At 43.3% G+C, this 22,263-nt stretch overlaps 1 protein-coding gene across 3 annotated transcripts in view; it reads right to left on the reverse strand.

The window, feature by feature from the left end:
• Window positions 1-894: 894 nt before the first annotated feature.
• Cacna1e (calcium voltage-gated channel subunit alpha1 E) overlaps window positions 895-22,263 on the reverse strand; it is a 294,495-nt gene continuing 273,126 nt past the window's right edge. For 2 of the 3 annotated variants that reach the window (XM_076832427.2, XM_076832426.2), the window contains 9 exons: window positions 22,061-22,157; window positions 19,959-20,064; window positions 19,030-19,137; window positions 18,388-18,488; window positions 18,004-18,110; window positions 7,134-7,245; window positions 3,658-3,838; window positions 2,467-2,657; window positions 895-1,437 (listed from right to left, as the gene is read on the reverse strand). In XM_076832427.2, coding sequence (XP_076688542.1) covers window positions 895-1,437; window positions 2,467-2,657; window positions 3,658-3,838; window positions 7,134-7,245; window positions 18,004-18,110; window positions 18,388-18,488; window positions 19,030-19,137; window positions 19,959-20,064; window positions 22,061-22,157 — 1,546 coding nt within the window. Of the gene's footprint in view, window positions 1,438-2,466; window positions 2,658-3,657; window positions 3,839-4,717; window positions 4,847-7,133; window positions 7,246-18,003; window positions 18,111-18,387; window positions 18,489-19,029; window positions 19,138-19,958; window positions 20,065-22,060; window positions 22,158-22,263 lie in introns of all 3 variants that reach the window. The other variant, XM_076832425.2, reaches the window with a different exon arrangement.

Genomic DNA, 22,263 nt, shown 5'->3' on the forward strand with positions numbered 1-22,263 from the left:
CAAACTGAATCCCTATGTTCCCCCAAACCAGCATCTAAAGAGCCACGGTGGGGGACAGCATGGGTTCCCACACTGTGGCTGAACTTGACCTAGGTTGGTGCCTGGCCCTAGGTGTTGTTTAACAACATCACCCTTACCGGAGCTGCAGGCACGGTTGTGGTCCCTGAGGGACCTCTTCACCTTTTCTCACTACCACAGCACCTACACATGGATAACAGGCCTCAGGATCTAGGACTGTACCCACCAGCACCTCCAGTCCTTTCTCTGGCCCTCACCTCCATGAGATGGGCTGCTGGGCTATGGCTTTTCTCACCCAGACCAGCCCATGCGGCTGCCACAGCACCCTGAGCTCTTCCGCCCTCCCTTCCTGCCTCCTTCCTTGGGCAGCCAATGCTCCTAACTCGGCTTGTGCTTCTCGGGGGGGAAGCAAGCCACAGGCTAGTGTGTGAGGTGCTGCTGCAGTTTCCCTGCTGGCAGTCGTGGGGAGGAGATTGGTCTCCTTCGGTCTCCACTGATCCCTAGTTACAGTCTGCACAGGGCAATGAGTATAGACACAGACCAGCCAGATCCCTGCTGGGCTTATAGAAAGGTGGGAAGGGGCCGGGGAAGGCAAGCCACCCTCATGTCCCTTCTTCCATGGGCCTAACCCTCCATATTCCTGTACTTTCTTTCCCCAGCAAAGAGGCAGTACTATGGCAGTGCCCATCTTGCAAAGGGAAATAAAGCGGTTTGGTGGGTTTGACTGCTTTTCCATTTGTCCTTTACTTCCTCTTCTGCTAATGCACGTATCTTCCTTCTCCCTCTTCCTCCCCCCCGGGGCCGCACGGGCTTCCCAATTCAGTCTTGGTTTTCTCCCTGTGAGAGAAGAGCATGCATCGGAGGGGGGAACAGCCTCTAGCATTTGTCATCTTCTTCTGTGTCACTCAGGAGGTCGCTGACAGCTCCACACATCATGCCGGGCCCAGGCCCCCCACGCCTCCGTCGCCGATAGTGCCCATTGGGCATCTGCCAGCTGTGCCGTAGGGGAGGAGCTGAGCCGATGGTGTTGGAACGGCCCAGGCTAGTAGCCACAGCTGCTTCAAAGGTGAGTGTCTCCTCCTCGCCGCAGTCTGAGGCATGGGAGTCTTCGTGCAAGGCCAGGTAGGGCTCGGAGATGTAGCGCTGTGGGGAAGAATGCTGGCCCTGCTGGGGGTGTGGAGAGTTGGAAGACTCGGCCAGGCAAACATTGCTGCTCTCCAGGGCTTGGGAGGTCAGAGGAGATCCGCCCTCACTTCCATCGGCAGGGGGAGAGATGCTTCCAGCGTGTCGCAGCAGGGAGCTGTAGGAAAGCAGGGGCCGAGGCTTTGGTGGGACAGGTGGAAGCTGCCGACGACTTCGTCTTGGGGTGCTGGTGTCAGAGATGGAGGGGATGGAGCTCTCACTCAGGGACCCGGTGCCCTACACAGCAAGAGAAACATGGCATGTTAGACTGATCACCACTTGGGGCCCTGCTAAGGTCCCTAACCCCTTCTCCAGAGAGCCCTTGGAGTCTAATGTTTGAGGAGGGAGTCCCCTGTACCATACACATCCCTCAGGGACATACCACCTAGACCAGGACATCTCAACTTTCAACATGCAAACAATTCTCTGGGGATAAGTTCCAGGGGCAGCCCTGAGAAAAAGACACAACTCGGTGAAAGATGAAGGAACACTGGGAGTTGCTCTGTCTGGTAAACTTTTTGGAAAGTGGGTTCTAAGGGAATCACCTTCCTTCCTTTGCTGTCCTCAACTCCTGTATCCACACATTATTGGAGTCCTTCATGACATCCTTGCCTATTCCCAAGAGTACTAGAGCCGGAATATTGAGTGGATGTCAGCACAGTACTGCTCAATGTGTACGTGACCTTAAGAACCATCTGGGTCCTGGGAATGTGTGATGATAGCAAACTCCACAGGTGATTCTGTTCTACAGTGAAATTTGAAAAACATTCTAGAAGGCAAACTGCCCATTCCTCTAAAAATCTGCCTTAGTTCCTTCTAGCCGACTGCATCTGGGCTCAAAGAGCATTGAGGAGAACTATGGCTGGGAGTGAGGGTTGATACTGGGTCAGAAAGTTTTCGTACAGCTGCTATTAGGTATAGATCAGGGTTTCACTGAAAAGCCAGAGGAGATGTGGTTCCCCACTTAGGATGGCTGGACAGTAGGTAAATAATTCTTAATTGCTCTGACTTAAGGACTACCCTTTGTTCCCAAACACCTGGATTCTGAGGACAGGACCTCGGGCCACTACCATCTTTCTTAGGGGAGAAATCTGGTTTTCTGTGAATTCACATCATCTCTGAACACAGAAGCAGCTAGCCTCTCTGCTGCTGTTTTCTGGGGAACGTGGATTGCTAAGAGTGTGCAATTTGACCATGTTCTGCTCCTACTGTCAGAACCCTTTTTTCTCTGTCCTGCCAAAGGCTCAACTTGCCTTCTGAGCTCACCTGTCTGTTGGGGGTCTGTGACCTGCCCTCACTGGGGGATCTGGACTGACGGCGCTCTGGCGATTCCCAGTCGGCTTGGGTCCCTCGCTCCTCAGAATTGCAGCGGGAGACATCAGGAGAGAGAAGATGCTTTCGTTCTTTGGATCGTCCCCGCTCCCTGCCCCCTGAGCGGTGGGTGTCAGACTTGTGACCTGTAAGAGGTGACAAAATTAGTTATATCTCAATTTACTCTGGCCCCTAAAGTTGGACTCTCATTTGGTGTTACAACTCAGCCATGAACTGCATGTTTATGTTCTCAAGGGACAGAGTGGAGCCCTCATGATGGGATAAGGGCCTGCTCTCCATCCTGTGAGAAGGCCTTAAATAGACACCAGATCTTCATGTCAAAAGATGATCTCAAAGGAAGTAGGAGAGAAATGCTAGAAAATGACCCTTTTGTGAGGAGGTAAGTCCGCACATTGCATTCTTGACATACATGTCCTTCTAGTGGCAATCTGTTCTCTTGCTTCAATTTATGCTAAAGATAGAATCTTTGCCAAAAATATGGCTTAGGAATTCTCTTTGTCCTATACATGAGTGTGTAGCTTTTGTGGGGGAAGATAGAATCTTCTCCATTCCCTTCTGTTCAGTGCTGTGAATGAAATAATGACACCAGGATGAGAACCCTGGGGTGGTTGAAGTCAAAGGATCTCAGGTCTAGTCTCCACGATATTGGGCAAGTCACTATTTTTCAACTGGTTCTTTCCTCTACTAAAATAGGTTGAATTAGACTAATATTTTATTTTTTCCTGTCCATGTTTTCCCATTTTGAGAGGGGGAAAAAAACCTTAAACCCAAATCCATGAAACAATTCCAGGTGGTGCTATTTGGGTGAAGTGGAGTTGGCAGTTTTAACAAACTTGGGTCCTAATACATCCTAAGGAAGCTCTATGGTTTTGCAAAAGGTTGCTTGAAAAAACCTCATTTCTACTGATTTGTACAGCCCTACTCTGGAAGGAGCTACATCGGCATTTATGATGAATACAGAAGGCTTTGGCCTGCTTCAAGATGTTAAGTCAGTCATGGGAGCACCCTTCCCTCTGAATTCTGTTCCAGTCATCTGTGGTCCTTGCCAGACTAAGCCCATCGGGACAGGAGCCCACAGCCCAGCCCGCTGCGTGATGAGAGGGGCCATGCTGAAGACCCCCTCACCTGAGTCGGAGTTCAGGCGGTGGGCTGACAACCGCAGGGAGGAGTGGTAACTCCTGCGACGAGACTTGTAGGTATTCTCACTGCTTCGTTCCATGGAAAATTCCTCTAACCATGAGGAATTTGAACGCTTATCCCGAATAGTAGAAAATGAACGTCTCATGGAGCTGGGATCTGTCACCACCTGGAAATTTGAATCCCCAGAGGAACACAGAATGGGATTAATTATTGAAGGGGACTAAATGTCCAGCAGTGGAATGCAGACTATCGAGAACTGGAAATTATGCACTCTGGAAATCCAGCCTCCCTTCCCTCCCAATCCCACATACTCAGACTTTAGCTAGAGAGGCTGCTCAAGAAAGTGCCCTGATTATGTTGACATAGTCACTGAAACTGGCCCAGGATCTTCTCTCCGTGCTCAAGAATGTGAGCACCTGGGTACACCAGGCAAAACCCGGCAGGCCCTGAGCCCTTGGACATACATGAGGGCCGTTGTCAAAAAGGCCAAGCCTGGAAGAAGTACGGTTTTGCCAGTGTAGAGAAGACCCTGTAGCACTGGAGCCCAGAAAAGCTTGAAATTTAATAACCAAGAAAGCTCCACTCTCCCTCTTAACCAGCCCACCTTCAACCACAGATGTCAAAACAGATCCACCAAAACTTCTTGTCTCTGTCAAAACCTGATGTACGACAGACAGACAAAAAAAGAAGCCAGGAAAACAGACAAAGAAATGAGGCGTGGCCTGCACTGGCTAAGACAGTCCTGACATACAGCTGTGTGTAAGTAATGCATGTGTGCTTGGGGGGAAATACACAGAAAATCCTGGAAGATCTTTCTTGCTTGGCTGCTTAAGTCTTGAGAATGCTTAGTCCCCTGGAGGAAGTTATGCCATTTTGTTGGCTAGGCTATTGTGTTTAGGGGCTCACTGAAAACAGTGGAGGAGCAGGCTCTCTTACAGAAGGGATGGGAGCAAGTTCAGGCTCACCTGAAAACATCAGGTGTGTCATCACCACCTAATACAGCCTGGGATGCCACTGCATAAGATACCTGGTGGTTGCTTTTTACCTGGGGATCCACGGTCAGACGTGGCATAGAGGATGCCCTCCCCGATCCCGCACGCTCCTGGGTGTCCGAAGGAAGGCAGATGCCATGGTTAGAGGACTGCACGCTTTTTATTTCACTAACCTCTGGCTCCTGGAAATAAACACACAGCCAAGCTTGTGGGACTTGGTTCCATCTCATTGCTTCTCACCTCCAGGAGATGATTCTGCCTCCAGAAGGGAGACTGGCATCTTGAAGGTCTCAGTTGTGTATGTATGTACATATACCAGATGTCCCAAAATTCTAACTGGGATTGAAAGGTAAAGACCAATTGCTAAGCAGTACTTCAGATATTATGGCATTATGAAACGTGAAGTTTACTTTGAGAGGTGGTACTGTTCGATTTGTTTTAATCTGAAGAGAATTTTTATTAAATTGTAAGGGAAATTACTCTGATATCAAATATATATTTCATTAGACAAGAGTTTTCTTGCGATTGAAACCATCCCAAATGTGACAGGTGGCCCCCTGTCAGGGTTGCTCTCAACTAGCGTCATCTAATAGAAATATAATGCAAGCTACTTATGTAATCATTGGAATTTTACATTTTATTTGGACTCTTCAAGGGTTAAGTACCACATGTATTGGATTGTGCCCCTCTGGAGTGTTAGATGGTTAGCTCTATGTCCCTGTCAAACTCCTTTGTTAACTTTCTGATCAAAGGTCATCAGTGTGGCAGTTGTGCTTGCTCTAGAAAACAGCTATGCAGCGACCCTTGAGAACAGAGATGCATACATGGGCCACCCAGAAGAGATCAAAGAACATCTAGGGCATATGGAGATTAAATATAAAAAAGCTTTTTTTTAATATAGAAAACACCATCCTAAAAGTATCAGGGTATGAGCAGGGTATTCTCCAAAGAAAGAGGCACCTGGGAACTCTCCTCAGCGATTTCTGGTGTGCATAAGAGGAGGGCCTTACCAGGAATGTGATATGTTCACGTGAGAAAACTAGTGTTTGCGATACATGCTCTATATGGCACATGGTTCCGACTCCAAACAGACGTGGTAACAACACTGCAGGGTACAGGTGTCAGAGGTGGTGTGAGACACACACTCCATATGCACATGCACAAATTATGGCCACGCCTCAGGATGTGCAGAAGTACACAGTGGTGAGTGTGTAGCACAGCTGACACCTGAATTAAATTACAGACACCAGCACTGACAATGAGATGAACGCACATCCAGAAAGTCCTGGCACTACAGCTCAGCCCTGGAGAAACCCACAGAAATGAGGTAATAAAGTCTCATGGAAATTTTTCTTACCAGACATATCACCAGGCAAGCAAGCTATAAAACGCCGTGAGACCATTTTAAGAATCAAATTACCTGGACCCATTAGTCCCTAGGCTTTGATGTTAAGTTTCTCAGAGGGGAAGACAGAATTATTCCAAGAAATTCTACCTACTTCACAGACACCCTTGGATAAATTACTCATGCACCAGAGACTCCTGGCCTAGGTGTGTCCCCAACACAAGCCTCAGCAATCCCAGAGGACAGAATCACCCATTTGTTTGAGCTACTGAAGGGTTTGCTCCCTCTGAGGGATATCTGTACAGGATGGCTCTGAGATATATAGTAGAGCAGAAAGGAGTCAGGAGAAAAAAAGAACCACAGATGAATCAAAGTGATATGGAACTCACTCAGTACTAGCTGTCTATATAGACTTTTGCAAAGGCAGCGTTTTGTCATTTCCTCTCCAGTCCAATTAAGCTTGGGAGGGAACTTGAGCTCACTGCTCCTGAACTAGGAATAATGGTAAAGTTGATTAGCTTTGGGAATCACCCTGTAGCTTTGTGTTAGCAAAGCCAAAACATTAGTCTGCCTTTCTTCAAACTTTAACTTGGCCCAGTAGGCCTCTCAGAAATTTCACCATCAAACTCATTTTGGGTTCAGGAAAATGACTTTAAGAGCCTGTTAGGATGTATTTGACCTTGTAGAATTGTGGAACCACTTGCTTGAACCCACACAGAGGTGGTAGAGTCTTCTGTGCCTCCTCCTGGCAGGGGCATTTCTGTGTTCTTACAAGCAGTTCTTGGTATACTATGCCACATGGCAGGTGCCACTCTATCAAAGGCAAGATTTTACATGACTTTTGCCACCTACATTTGATGATCAAGGACATAAATTAAGAGGGCAACATGAGTTCCTGTAGTAGTGAAGGGACCTCCGAGACTGTAAAACCTGAAGACAGAACATTCTTAGAAAACATGAAAAGCTAGGCTGTTAAAAGTAGGAAACTCCCAGGGAAACTGGTTAGACTACCAAAAGGGGTTTTCATGATGGATCATGGCTATGAAATAAAATTTGAAAATAAGAGTGGGAGGGATCAGGAAACCAAGAAAGTATTTTCGAGATCATGTAACTCGTTCATTCACCAGAGATTGCTGTTCCTGGAATTGTCCATCCTCGGTTGGGTCCATACAGGCCAACTGGAATATTTCCTGGGGGGAGAGTGGACTCATTGAAGGGTATCCACTCCGGCCACTCCTGAAAAGCAATGCCAAATTTGGAGGTAATGAGAAACAGTCGTTCCATAGCTGCCAGTAAAAATTCCCATCTCCTTCCCATCAAGGTCTACACCCTTTGCCCTTAGCAGGCCTATAAGTCTGGTAACTTTTAAAAAAAAACAAAACAAAAAAACCCTATAAGTATTGAAAAGCAGAGAAACTGGTGTTTTAAACCTGCATTTAGAACCTTTCATCATTTTGTTGGTGACTAGCATATCTGACAAATGACATCATTTGTCACACTCAGCCATATGGAAGTCCAATGCTAGATTGTAAACCTGTTTCTGTTGAGTTTCTGCATTGGGCAGAAAAATGCTCTAGTTTAAACAGTGAAAAGCTTGTTTAAATATTAGGCAGCCATGGTCTTTTAAATTTTTTTTCCCCCACTCTCAGTAATATGGTCTTCTTACACCAACATCCCCGGCCAAACTAAGCTCAAATCCCTGAACACTTACTGAAGGGCTACTCTGCCATGCACTGTGTCTATTGGTTTATGAATTTAGTGGAGGTGAGTTGAACCTCGGGACTGATAGCTAATTAGGAGAAGGTTTAAATAGTGGTGGGGTAAGAGGACAAATCTGTGCCAAGTGTTTAGAGGCCTCCAAATGAAGGATAGAAGAGCTTTCACAGTGTGTTGTCATTAAACTACTGGTACTTCCAGATTCTTAGACAATCAGGTCCACTGGGCTAGCTTGCAGGAAAAAGCAGTAGCTACCTTTTAGGAATTCAACTCCTATTACCATCCACTGCCACCTGGGTGGTAACAGCTGCCATTGATCAAGAAGGCACGGTGGTGCATGCTTATAATCCCAGAGGTTCGGGAGGCTGAGGCAGGAGGATTGAGAGTTCAAAGCCAGCTTCAGCAAAAGCAAGGTGCTAAGCAACTGAGTAAGACCCTGTCTCTAACCTTAAAATATGTAAAATAGGGCTGAGGATGTGGCTCAGTGATTGTTTTTTTTTTTGGGGGGGGGGGTGTACTCAAACAACACAGCTTCTGGATTACAGGGGGGAGAAGCAGAGGCCAGTGGCTAAGCAGTAGCTCTATCAGAGGTGGTAGACCTGGGGAGTGTCAGCCTTCTGCTCCAAAGAGAGCAGTTAAGTCTACTGCTGACGACTGTATCCAATGGAAAATTGGAGTAACTGTAGGCTTACCAGATTAACATCCTGGGGAAGATTTGAATTGCAGAGAGACTCCCAGTCCATACCCTTGCTGCCAGTGAGGGCTTTAGTTGAGTTTCTATCACTGGGAACAAAATGAGTGCTGCTAGTGTATAAGAAATAGGCCCCCCCTTTGTCCTATAGACAATGAGTAGAATATCCAATACATGGGGAAGACCTGCTGTGCCCCACAAAAGTTCATGCATTGGAAATTTCATCTTTAAAATTCTATGTTAATGATATCACTATGAGTGCCCCATCTCCTGATATCAGTGGCTTTATAAGAAGGGAGACATAAGCTAATAAGCTTGGTCTGTCTCACTGTATGATGTCCTTTAACCTGATGTGACACAGCAAGAAGACCTTCACTAGATGCAGATTCCATGTACTTGGATTTCTCAACTTCCCTTTGTAAGCTATCTAATTTTTGGTATTTTGTTATGGCAACAGAATAATAGGACCTTTTGAATCACTGAACAACTTCAAGTGTTGAATGATTTAACCCCGAGTGATCTCCTACTTTAAAAACTCTCTCGGGCTGCCTCTTGTTGTCAGGATGAAGTCCAGATTCCATCGCATGATCCCTGCCTCATGAACCTCTCCATGCATCACTTTCCTCTTTGCTCCCAGAATTCCACACACTAGCCATTTTTATTTGGTTAACATAGGCTACAAGATGCTTCTCTCGAGGGCTCCTGACCTTGTAAGCTCTTTCCATGTAATTTTGAATTTTCTTACCCAAAGTTACTTCCTTAGGAAATCATCTTCCCCATAACTGGTCAGTTGTCCTTTTTTTTGGGGGTGGGGAGGTACCAGGAATTAAAATCAAGGGCACTTGACCACTGAGCCACATCCCCATATTATATTTTATTTATAGACAGTCTCGCCGAGTTGCTTAGTGCCTCAATTTTGCTGAGGCTGGCTTTGAACTTGTGATCCTTAGGCTCCCAAGACACTAGGATTTCATATGCCTGGCCAGATGTCCTCCTTCTATGCATTGTATTATTGTTCATTTTTATCACAGCTGTAATCAAATTGACAACTTTTCTCCAATAGTTCTGTTTACATTTGGTTAAAAAAAAAGTCATTAAAGTCCTAAGTCATTTGAGGGAAGGGCTCTGAACAATGCATGGTTCAAGAAACAGATGCTCCTGAGGAACCAGCCTGCTATTCCACCAGTGTCCTCATTTCAGGAAATGCATCAATATCTACCAAAGACTCAGACAAGAACCACAAAGATCTTTACTCCATGTGCAAATGAGTCACCAGTCCTTCCCATTCTAAATATTTTGTCTGCCTATCTCTTATTTATATTCTGTTGGTCCAAGCTACCGTCATTGACAATTTATACAATTTCAGTGCCTTGTGTTCTTGTCTCTAGAATTGTTCCCCCTAATCCATCAAGTCTACACTGAATTCCTAAGTGAATTTTAAAAGCACAAATCTGATCATGTCACTATGAAGCGCACAACCCCATTATCCTAAGACCAAATATGATTTCTTTATCTTGCTTATAATGCCCTCTTATATCCTGACCCCAGGAAGTTCTCCAATCCCACAAGCTGCCACCTCTCCTGGGTTCTTGCTTCAACCAACCTACAGTTTAGAATCCTAAATTTACTACACTCTCTCACCTCTCAAACAGTTGTCTTGAAGTTACACTTGAAGGTTGCTTCCTTGTGGAAACATCCTCAAACTAGGTAAGTGGTTTCTTTTACAAGGCATCACAATAACCTACCCTTCCCCGTTTTAATCTGTAATCATTCTTGTAATTTCTTTTACCAGATGTTTCTCCATGGGGACTAAGATTGTGCTCACTGCTATACCTCCAAGTGTCCGAGCCAAGTTCACACCCAACAAAAAAAATGGTAAATAAACAACATGGAGGAAAAGCTAGAGTTATCCCATTTAAACATCAAATCACAGATAAAAAAGATCTGGGTGGAGGGGCAAGGGGTGTCTTCCATTTCTAGGCCAAAGACCTATGGAAAACAATGTAAACCCTACATTGGGGAGGCCCCATTGCTCCAGTCATATCTCCTTCCCTCCCTCCTGAACACAGCAAAAATAAACATCTACTTGTTTTCTGTGGACAGGAGAATATGCATCTTGCCATCACATAAAATAATTTATAAAAATAACCAAAGTCCCTGATCACGACTCTGGGCTTTTTCTTCTAAGTTTTCTATATTGTGACTTTTAAATATATTTTTCAAAAACAGACCTACACCAAAGGATGAAAGAAACTAATGGTGTAAGCAATGCCAAAGGGTGTTCCAACAGAGGTCTCATTCCCAAGCCCTGGATATCATCTCATGTTGTACAATTCAGTGACTCCCAACCTCAAACTTGTTTACATTGCCCAGAGGGACTCATGCCCTTGGGTGCCCACCCCACACTTACTGTTGATAATGGCATGAGATATGTATACTCTAGTAGATCATTTATGATCAACAACCAGGAGCTAAGGCCTATCAGAAGAACTGGCATATTCCTTAGTTTTGTCTCAACTTTTTTCTGAACCCCTTTGTTTATTAAAGATAACATGGTACAGTGGAAAGACTCTACTCAGAAATAACAAATTTTGGAGCAGCAGACTACTACAGGTAGGCAAGCTGGGTTGCCCAGATCAACCCACACCTGCCAGAGCCTAGCCTCCAGCACAGTACCGCCTCTTCCAACCAGAAGACTACTGCAGGAGGCCAGGCCCAGCCCAAATCCACCCACAACGACTTGCATGGACCCATGTCCAGAGTAGGTCCAAGTTCGCTCTGCCCCCCAACACCTGGGAGTGTTAAGGTACATAAACAAGTCAGGATGGCACCTGGTATTTTGCCAGGTGCCATCCTGACTTGTTTATGTACCTTAACATGGGAGCTTAACCCATCTTGGGACACTGCAGTCACCACCCTAGCCTTCCCTACACAATAACCCCTAACTTTTTAACAACAGACAGGATCTAGAAGCAGCTTCATCTCAAAGTTGGCATCCCAAAGAGAGTGAGGCCCACCTTTTCAGCCCCACCTCTATAAGACATTGCTTCCATGTTGGGGCACCTTATCTAAGCTATTGCCACCACCACTTTAGATGCAGTAGTACACACTGAGGGACACCAGCAGGGTCTGGAAGCCCACCATCAAGGTGAGATGGGCTTCCAGACAATCTGCACAGACACTACAAGAATATAGGGTAGAAACAAATATCTCAGACAGCATGAAAAAACAAGGGAGGAAAGTGCCCCAAACAAACCAGGATACTGTAATAACAGAACCCATGGAAAGAAAAGTTGATGAAATGTTGGAGTTCAGAAGGTTCATAATTAAAGAATGACCTAAATGAGCAAATATAGGCAAAAAGTGATCACTCCAACAATGAGATAAGAACAAATACAGGTAGCAAAAGATTACTTCAAGAGACTCTGGGGGAAAACAAACAAACCAACCCTTGAAATGAAGGATACGATAAATCAAATAACTCAATAGAAAGCATAACCAACAGACTAGATCACTTGGAAGAAAGAACATCAGATAATGAAGACAAAGTATACAATCTGGAAAATAAAGTTGATTACACAGTGAAGAAACCATGAACAGAACATCCCAAAATTATGGGACAGAATCAAAAGACCAAATCTAAGAGTTATTGGGATAGAGGAAGACAGAGTTTTAATCCAAAGGAATGCACAATTTCTTCAGTAAGATAATATCAGAAAATTTCCCAAGCATGAAGAACTAATTGGAAAAACCAAATACAAGAGGCTTACAGGACATCAAATGTACAAAGTTACAACAGATCTACACCAAGGCACATTATAATGAAAAGGCGGCCTAGCATACAGAATAAGGATAGAATCTTAAGCTGAAAGAGAGGACTCAGATCACATATAGGGGGAGATTAATCCACATCTCAGCAGATTTTTCAACCCAGACCCTCAAAGCCAGGAGATCATGGAACAACATACACCAAGCTCTGAAAGAAAATAGACACCAACCAAGAATCTTATATCCAGCAAAACTAAGCTTTAGATTTGATGATGAAATAAAAACCTTCCATGATAAACAAAAGTTAAAAGAATTTATAACTAGAAAGTCTGCACTACAGAACATCCTCAGCAAAATATTCCACAAAGAGGAAAATCAGCAGAGGGAGGGATTACACTAAAGTAAAATCTAATCAGGAGAAACCAAGTCATGTTAAAGCCCCAAAATAAACAAAAATGGCTGGGAATACAAAACATATCTCAATAATAATGCTGAATGTTAATGGCCTAAATTCAGACTAGCAGATTGGATTTAAAAAAAAAAAAAGACCCAACAATATGCTGCCTCCAAGAGACTTATTTCATAGGAAAAGACATCCACAGACTGTGCTGAGAGCCATAGCCAAGTATGACACATGGCATTTTTTGGTTGAAAGGTGACCCCGCTCAGGGATTAGGGTGGCTCCAGGTTTAGGGCGTATCCTGCTGCCTCAGGCGCCCGCTCCTTGAGTTCCCGGGGAGTTCTCGCGGGGTTCTGAGAGAATTGGTGCACAGAGCCCCTGGTGGAGGGAGTGTATTTTTCCCAGAACGTGTGTGTAGAGTGCTGGTGAGAGTTCAGGAATAAAGAGTTGCTGTTGGAATCTACAAGTTTTTGTGGTGGCTCAGTTATTTTGTGCCCAGCCAGACTGTGGCAAGACTAAAGGTGAAGGGTTGGGAAAAATCATACCACTCACATAGACTGCAGAAGCAAGCAAGGTTTTCCATTCTCCTATCAAATAAAGTAGACTTCAAACTAAAGTCAATCAAAAAGGATAAAGGACATACTGCTCAAGGGAAACATACACCAACAAGACTTAACAATTGTAAATATATATGCCCCAAACAATGGAGCACCTACATTCAAAACAAACTCTTCAAGTTCAAGAGTCGAATAGACCACAACAAAATAATTCTGGGTGACTTTAACACACCTCTTTCATCACTAGACAGATCTTCCAAACTGAACAAAGAAACTATAGAACTCAATAACACAATCAATAACTTAGACTTAACTGACGTATATAGAATATTTCATCCTTCAATGAGAGAGTATACTTTCTTAGCGGCACATGGATCCTACTCTAAAATAGACCATATATTATGCCACAAAGCAACTTAGAATTCCAGGTAGTATCTCTTTTTTTATATATTTTCTATCAGATCATAATGGAATGAAATTATAAATCAATTATAAAAAAATAAAAGCTACTTCAACACCTGAAGATTAAATAATATACTTACTGAATGGGTGCAGAAGACATCAAGGAGGAGATTTAAAAAAAAAAATTTTAGAGATGAATGAGGACACAGATACAATGTATTGAAATCTCTGGGACACTATGAAGGCAGTTCTAAGAGGAAATTTCCTTGCATGGAGTTCATTCCTTAAAAGAAAAAGTCAACAAATGTTTTAACATTACATCTCAAAGCCCTAGAAAAAGTAGAAAAAGAGGAATAAATCAACACCAAAAGCAGAGCCGAAATCAATGAAATTGAAACAAAAGAAACAATTGAAAAAGCTGACAGCACAAAAAGTTGGTTCTTTGAAAAAGTAAAATTGACAGACTCTTAGCCATGCTAATGAAGAGAAGGAAAGAGAAAACTCAAATTATTATATATGTGATGAAAAAAGGAAATATGATACTACAGAAATACAGATGATAATTAGAAATTATTTTGAAAACTTGTACTCCAATAAAATAGAAAATATCGAAGGCATCGACAAATTTGTAGAGTCATAATTTGCCCAAATTGAATCAGGATGATATACACAATTTAAACAGATCAATTTTAAGTGATAAATAGAAGATGCCATCAGAAGTCTACCAAGAAAAGTCCAGGCGGAGAAGAAAGAACGTCAGATAATGAAGACAAAGTATACAATTTGGAAAATAAAGTTGATCACACAGTGAAGAAACCATGGAAAGAACATCCAAAAATTATGGGACAGCATCAAAAGACCAAATCTAAGAGTTATTGGGATAGAGGAAGGCAGAGTTCTAATCCAAAGGAATGCACAATTTCTTCAGTGAGATAATATCAGAAAGTTCTATAAGACCTTTAAAGAAGAATTAATACCAATACTTTTCAATTTTTTTAAAGAGAATTTTTTAATATTTATTTTTTAGTTTTCGGTGGACACAACATCTTTATTTTATTTTTATGTGGTTCTGAGGATCGAACCCAACGCCCCGCACATGCCAGGTGAGCGTGCTACCGCTTGAGCCACATCCCCAGCCCCCCAATACTCTTCAATTTATTTCAGGAAATAGAAAAAGAGGGAGCACTTCTAAACTCATTCTATGAGGCCAATATCACCCCAATTCCAAAACCAGGCAAAGATAGATCAAAAAAAGGAAAACTTCAGACCAATATCTCTTTTGAACATAGATGCAAAAAATCTCAATAAGATTCTGGTAAATCAAATACAAAAACATCAAAAAAGATCATGCACCACGATCAAGTGGGATTCATACCCATAAATCAATAAATGTAATTCATCACATCAATAGACTTAAAGAATTATATGATCATCTCAATAGATGCAGAAAAAGCATTTGACAATACAGCATCCCTTCCTGTTCAAAACACTAGGAAAATTAGGGATAATAGAAATATATCTCAACATCATAAAGGCTATCTATGCTAAGCCCAGGGCCAATATCATTCTAAATAGTGAAAAATTGAAGGCATCCCCCTAAAAACTGGAACAAGACAGGGATGCCCTCTTTCACCACTTCTATTTAACATAGTTCTTGAAACACTGGCCAGAGCAATCAGACAAAAGAAATTAAAGGGATACACATAGGAAAAGAAGAATTCAAATTGGGACTATTTGCTGATGAAATGATTCTATACCTAGAAGACCCAAAAAGTTCCACCAGAAAACTTCTAGAACTAATAAATGAATTCAGCAAAGTAGCAGGATATAAATTCAACACCCATAAATCAAATGCATTTCTGTATATCAGTGACAAATCCTCAGAAATGGAAATGAGGAAAACTGTCCCATTTACAATAGCCTCAAGAAAAAAAATAATACTTGGGAATCAACGAAAGAGATAAAAGATCTATATAATGAAAATTATGGAACCCTAAAGAAAGAAATCAAAGAAGACCTTAGAATATGGAAAGATTTACCTTGATCTTGGACAGGCAGGATTATCAAAATGACCATACTAGCAAAAGCACTATACAGATTTAATGCAATTCTGATCAAAATCCCAATAACATTCTTCATAGAGATAGAAAAAGCAGTCATGAAATTCATCTGGAAAAATAAGACCCAGAATAGCTAAAGCAATCCTTAGCAGGAAGAGTAAAGCAGGTGGCAGCATTATACCAGACTTTAAACTATACTACAGAGCAATAGTAACAAAAACGACATGGTATTGGCACCAAAGCAGACTGGTAGACCAATGGTACAGAACAGAGGACAAAGAGACTAACCCACAAAATTACAATTATCTTATTAGACAAAGGTGCCAAAAACATGCATTGGAGAAAAGATATCCTCTTCAACAAATGGTGCTGGGAAAACTGGAAATCCATATGCAACAAAATGAATTAAACCCCTATCTCTTACCATGTACAAAACTTAACTCAAAATGGATCAAGGACCTAGGAATAAAACCAGAGACCCTGGGTCTAATAGAAGAAAAACTAGGCCTTAATCTCCATTGTGTGGGATTAGGCCCCAACTTCTTTAATAAGACTCCTTTGGCACAAGAATTAAAATGGGATGGACTCAAACCAAAAAGTTTCTTCTCAGCAAAAGAAACAATCTGTAAGGTGAATAGAGAGCCTACATCTTGGGAGCAAATCTTTACTCATCACACATCAGATAGAGCACTAATCTCTAGGGTATATAAAGAATTCAAAAAGCTAAGCACCAAAAAACAACAACAACAACAACAAAAAAAAAAAAAAAACAAATAACCCAATCAATAAATGGGCCAAGGACCTGAACAGCCACTTCTCAGAAGATGATATACAATCAATCAACAAATATATGAAAAAGTTCATCATCACTAGCAATTAGAGAAATGCAAATCAAACCTACTCTAGGATTTCGTCTCACTCCAGTCAGAATGGCAGATGTTATGAAGACAAACAATAAGTGTTGGTGAGGATGTGGGGGAAAAGGTACACTCATACACTGCTGGTGGGACTGCAAATTGGTGCAACCAATATGGAAAGCAGTATAGAGATTTCTTGGAAAACTGGGAATGGAACCACCATTTGATCCAGCTATTCCTCTCCTTGGTGTATACGCAAAGGGCTTAAAAACTGCATACTACAGGGACATAACCACATAATATTTATAGCAGCACAGTTCACGATAAACAATGAACCAACCTAGATGCCCTTCAATAGATGAATGGATAAAAAATGTGATATATATATGTATGATCAAATATTACTCAGCAATAAAAGAGAATAAAATCATGGCATTTGCAGGTAAATGGATGGAGTTAGAGAAGATATGGTAAGTGAAGTTAGCCAATCCCCCAAAAACAAATATCGAATGTTTTCTCTGATATAAGGAAGCTGATTCATAGTGGGGTGGGGAGGGGGATTGTGGGAAGAATAGATGAACTTTAGATAGGGCAGAGGGATGGGAAGGTAAGGGAGGTGACATGTGGTTAGAAATGATGGTGGAATGTGATGGACATCATTATCCAAAGTACATGTATGAAAACAAATTGGTATGAATATACTTTGTATACAACCAGATATGAAAAAATTGTGCTCTGTATGTGTAATAAGAATTGCAATACATTCTGCTGTCATATATAAATTTTTAAAAAGAGCTTGGAAATAAACGTTTTCTCCAGAGCCTCCAAATAAGATTCAATCTGGCTGGCTTCATTTCTGCCTGTGACACCCTCAGCAGAGAACCCAGTCATGGCAGGCTTGACTTCTGATTTACAGAACTGTGGGTTAATAAATGGGTGTTATAAGAAAAGAAATAACAAATTTCAGTTTGCTTCCTACTAATGATCCCATTTGGGCAACTTATTTAATCTCCTTTAGTTTCCATTTCTTTATTTGTAAAAATGATAATCTTATCTATTTCCAGGGTATAGTAGACTGCTTTAGTGAGAATCAAGTGAGGTTGGGCAGAACCACCCTCAGGGGAAGAATTCAGTAGCTATTCTTTCTTTCCCCCTTCTATATTCTGTAATCCTGGCCCCTCTGAAGGGATCTATATCTTCTAGCAGAATGCTAAATCCAGTGGGAAGCAATAATCAAGAATAGAAGACGATTATTCTTCACAAGGGAACTAAGAAGCCAGTACATTAGAACACAAGTGAAAACTTCCTTCCATTGTCCCTTCACAGTGACCATTATCTCTGAAGCTGGTGGTGTCACTATATAGGCTTAATTTATGTTTTTCTTACCCCTGTACTATAACCATCTTGAGAGACTCAGCCTCAGGAAATGAACTATTCAGCTCAGTATGATTACTTGGGTACTTTGAGGCAATGGGTTCTCAGGCCTACACAGTGGCATGGGTGGCCTATTTCAAGCAAGTGTGGACCCTTTGGTTCTACTCACAGGCCTGAAACGGGGTCCTGCTGGAGATAAGGCAGGGCTTTGGCATTAGCAATGATCTCCTGAGGCAGAGATGATGGCTCCATGCGTTGGAACATGGGTGCATTTTTCTGTGTAAAAAAAAAAAAAAGAAAAAAGTTCCCATGACACTGTGGGATCTGCTGTGGGGGGCAGGAATATAAATGACACAAGAAATGTCAGAGCATGATTTACACCTTGCTTGACTATTTTAATGGTGGACTCACTGGATTTCTAATTGCATGGCACTAAAAAGTTCTCACACCCTTCATCCCTTACTGTACTCACAGAGCACTGTGCCCCAGGGATACACATCTCCTTGGGAGCCCAAGTGACTCAAGGCCCACCCACCCAATCATTGACTTTCACCTGTTCCTCCAGCTGCTGCCTCTGCTTCTTCACCTTACTCTGTTTATAGTAGTCCATGATCATCATTGCTGCATAGATTTTTCCCACAGTCAGGTCAGAAGCTAAAAACACAAACATGGCATGACAATGAACGAGGAGGAGAGAGTAGGGATGCCTCACAAGCTTTACTACACACTCTCTGAAGTAGGTTTATACCCTCACTCACTCATCCAATGCTTATTGAGTCTCTGAGGATACAAAGTGAATAGGTCTCCACATCTGTCCTCCAGGAGTTTACAAATCCACCCAATGAGGGTGACAGTGACGATACTGATGGCAAGCAGTATATTTGTAAGCATCAACTCCTAGCATTCTAGATGTCCAGTTCTAAGTACCACCACCCTTTTCCCAACTGATGGGGGTTTGCTGAACAGCATGACATGGAAAGAATGACACCCAGGAAGTTTCATGCACAACCACAATGGCCTATCTTAAACTGCTTGTGATTAATAATGATTAAAGTGACTTTAGAGGGTAATTTAGTTTCCTAAAGATAAAAGAGCAACCTTCCCTTATCTCCTTGATCATTCCAGGTTTCCCAAAAGATGTGGCCTTGGCATGCTGGGCCACAGTGGCAAGAATACTCAAGAGGAGACCCCACACCTTTAGGCATGGGCACAAGCAGATCCAGCATCTTCTGGGACAGGTGAGGCCAGATGGCCAGGGTCTCCTTTTGCAGCTCTGAGTCTAGCTGTTGCCTGTCTGCACCACCTAAAATAAGATAAATCATTAATAAATCAGAACAGACACAAATACCAAGGACGAAGGGAATGGGTGGGGGCAGGGGCTGAATCAGCATGGCACCTCATATTCCAAGAAGAAATCTTGGCACTTAGTGACAGACAAGTCATTCTGCTGAGGAAGCAGAACACAGTTTGACTCCTATTTTCAGTGACTCAGGCCTATCCTGTCACAGACCTCTGAGATCCTGAGACCAAAACTGACTTCCTCATTGTTTCTAAAACGATCTCAGGTACTCAATACATCAGAGGGAAAAATGGAATGAGCCTCAAGTAAGCCTGCCTTGCCTTACTGTGCACATATCAGTCCTCCAGCAACCCTAGCTCTATGATCCAAGTAACCCAATTTTACAGAGGATTTGGATCAGGCAAGACAAGGCAGCTAAAGCTCTGTCTAGAAGTACTAAACCTAGACCACTGAATTATCAATCAAGATGAGCAAAGTGCTTTCATGTCCTCTATGATGACATCTATGACAGAAGACTTTTAAGAATTAAGAGAAAAGATGCCATATAGAGGAAAAATGACAAAACCTGCAAATATTTCTAGAATGCCCAGCTAGACATTAAAGTACATACACTGTTTAACACTCAAAGGAGCCTTAAGATGACCAAATTGTTTATTTTACCAAAGGAAATGACAAGTGTTATGGTTGTTGAGTCTCACAGGTGAAACCAGGACCCTGCTACTTAAATTCCAGGTCACTGTATTGTTGTGTCCTTGGCTGGCAATTCATATAGCTCCAACCTGCACAACGCCTCCCTCCCTCCCTCCCTACCTCCCTAGGCTGACCTTTGGCAATTTTAATGTCCAGAGCTGTCCGGATCAGAGCCATAAGTGTGGAGGTGAAATGGACTGTCATGTCCTCAGCCACTGGCATATTCATCAGGACCAACCTCTGTGTGAAAGAAGAAAAAAACAGCAGGCAAAAAAAAAAAAAATATCAAGAGATACCTTGTGAGAAGGAAAGAAAAGTGCAGAGGTCAAATGCACAGACAAAAAGGAAGGGCAAGGATTCCCCATACCCCTGTCCCAGTCCTACTCTCCCTGCTTCTCACCCAAGGCTCATTTGCTGCTTTTTCCAGGGAATGATGCCAAATTCCAAGGGATGGGGGTTCCCTGATCATTCCATGGAACTCCTTCATGGGGAGTCCTAAGAATGTCTTCCAATGGGAAGGGAAGTGATTTCTAGAATAGGCTCTGGGGAAGGAGTCAGCTCTGGGAGGTGGCTCCATTCCCCGTCTCCAGGCTGCTCTGTATTTCCACTTGTCCCATAAACGCCCCCAAACTTGATGGAAAGATAGCAACAGGTTTTGGTTTGCTTATCTGACTTGGAAAATGCATCCTGGTGCCCCCTTTTTGAGTCTTTAAAGGATGAAATTTGCCAGCTCATGATTGAACATGCATAAGTCCAACTTATCCAAAGGATGAGGTGGAGCAGGATGGACAGGGGTAAGTGCAATCAGGCTCTAGGGGAGGAAGATGGGGAGAGCAGGGGAAAAAAGAATAAGAGATGGGGGCACAGGCAGGAGCAGAGTGGGCAGGCCCTGTTCCCCTCGCCAGAGGAAGGAATCAAACTGAAATGGCCAAATCCACTTTCCAGAGAGTATCGTGCTTTTAGAATTATTTAACTTTCCTTCCAATTCTCTCTTCTCTCACCAAGCTTTGTCCCAGAAATTCAAAGAATTGGCCACATCCCACCATCTGGTTCTTTGGGATGTGGTCATCATGAACAAAATTAAGATAATCAGTCCTTAAGCTATAGAGGAGCTATATGCTGGGTGGATGGAGGTCCCTAATGGCCACATTCCCATGAGATGCTCTCTGGAGCAATGCAATTTGGAGGTAGCAGGAGGGCCTCTGGCAGAACCACCAGCCTGGCAGTGGGGAAGTATCTCTTGGAAAGGCAGGCTCTAGGGGAAGGCTCTCTAATACACTGTGGAACACCTTGCCTAGAGCAATTCCACAGACCTGTCTTAGTGCAAAGGACAGTTTCTAGTTTGGATTCAAGTTCTACCTCCCCAACTTCTGTTGACTTTCAGAGAAGCAGCAGTATTACTATGACATGTTCCTAATGAATGAAAGAGCTCCAGGGTTCTGGATTCATCTAAACACAAAAGGGGAATTATCAGTAATGATGACTAATAGGTGAAGGAAAATTCAGGCCCCAAAGCTACGGGCAACTTAAGGCAGGTCAGGGCCCCACCCACAAGGCTATCCTGCTAATGAGGCAGAGCTAACAAGAAGGCAACTTATGCCCTTCATTGCCCCTTCCCTTGAGCATTTCCACGGGCATGGGGTAGTCAGGTGAAGGCGAAGAAAGCTGCGGCCCTCCGTGGACCCTGGGTTGAAGACACATTCCTTTGCAGCCTCACACCTAGGAGGAGCCTTCCATCGGTTCCTTCTTACGTCATTGGGGAAGAAACTCGTTGCCAGTTCTCCTAAAGATTTCTTCTGGAACCATGATTAGAGGAATTTCTGCATTGTTTCCCTAATTGATCTGAATGAAGCAGCTTTGTTTCTTAATAAGCTCCGATGACTGCACATTGTAGTTTTCTTTCCCAAATACACTGTTTCCCTGGACACCACTTTGCCTCCTCTAAAAGGAAATACACCACCTACAGTACCTCTCTAGTAACCCACTCATGAGAAGCCAAACACTTTTAGAAACACAGAGTGACACAAAGAGCCCTATGGGGAACAGCACTGCAAACCCGTCATATCCTTTCCTGACTTTGTTCTCCTGACAACCTTCCTGACTCTCTGGTCTCCTTTTTTCCTTACTTCCCTCCTCCACCTCCCCAGCCCAGCTTCCTCCCATGTTCTGGCCTCCCCACAATTGGACCCCATCTCCTGTTGGTCTCTAGCCCAGAACAAAGGAAGGGGTGGTCTACCTTATATGCCACTTTGGAGGGACATCTCTTGCCGAGGCCTAGCGGTGGTGACATGAGAGTCAGCATTTCATACATCTCAGTGTAATGGATGCGGCCACTGCTCATTGGGGGCGGGGGGTAAGGACAGGACAGGAGTGGGTAGGGCGGAAGGGGTGGCAGGGAGAGGTGAGGAAGTGGGGCGGGGGGCAGGGATGCAGACAGGT

Source organism: Callospermophilus lateralis, chromosome 13 (genome assembly GCF_048772815.1).
Source record: "Callospermophilus lateralis isolate mCalLat2 chromosome 13, mCalLat2.hap1, whole genome shotgun sequence".
NCBI classification, from domain to species: domain Eukaryota; kingdom Metazoa; phylum Chordata; class Mammalia; order Rodentia; family Sciuridae; genus Callospermophilus; species Callospermophilus lateralis.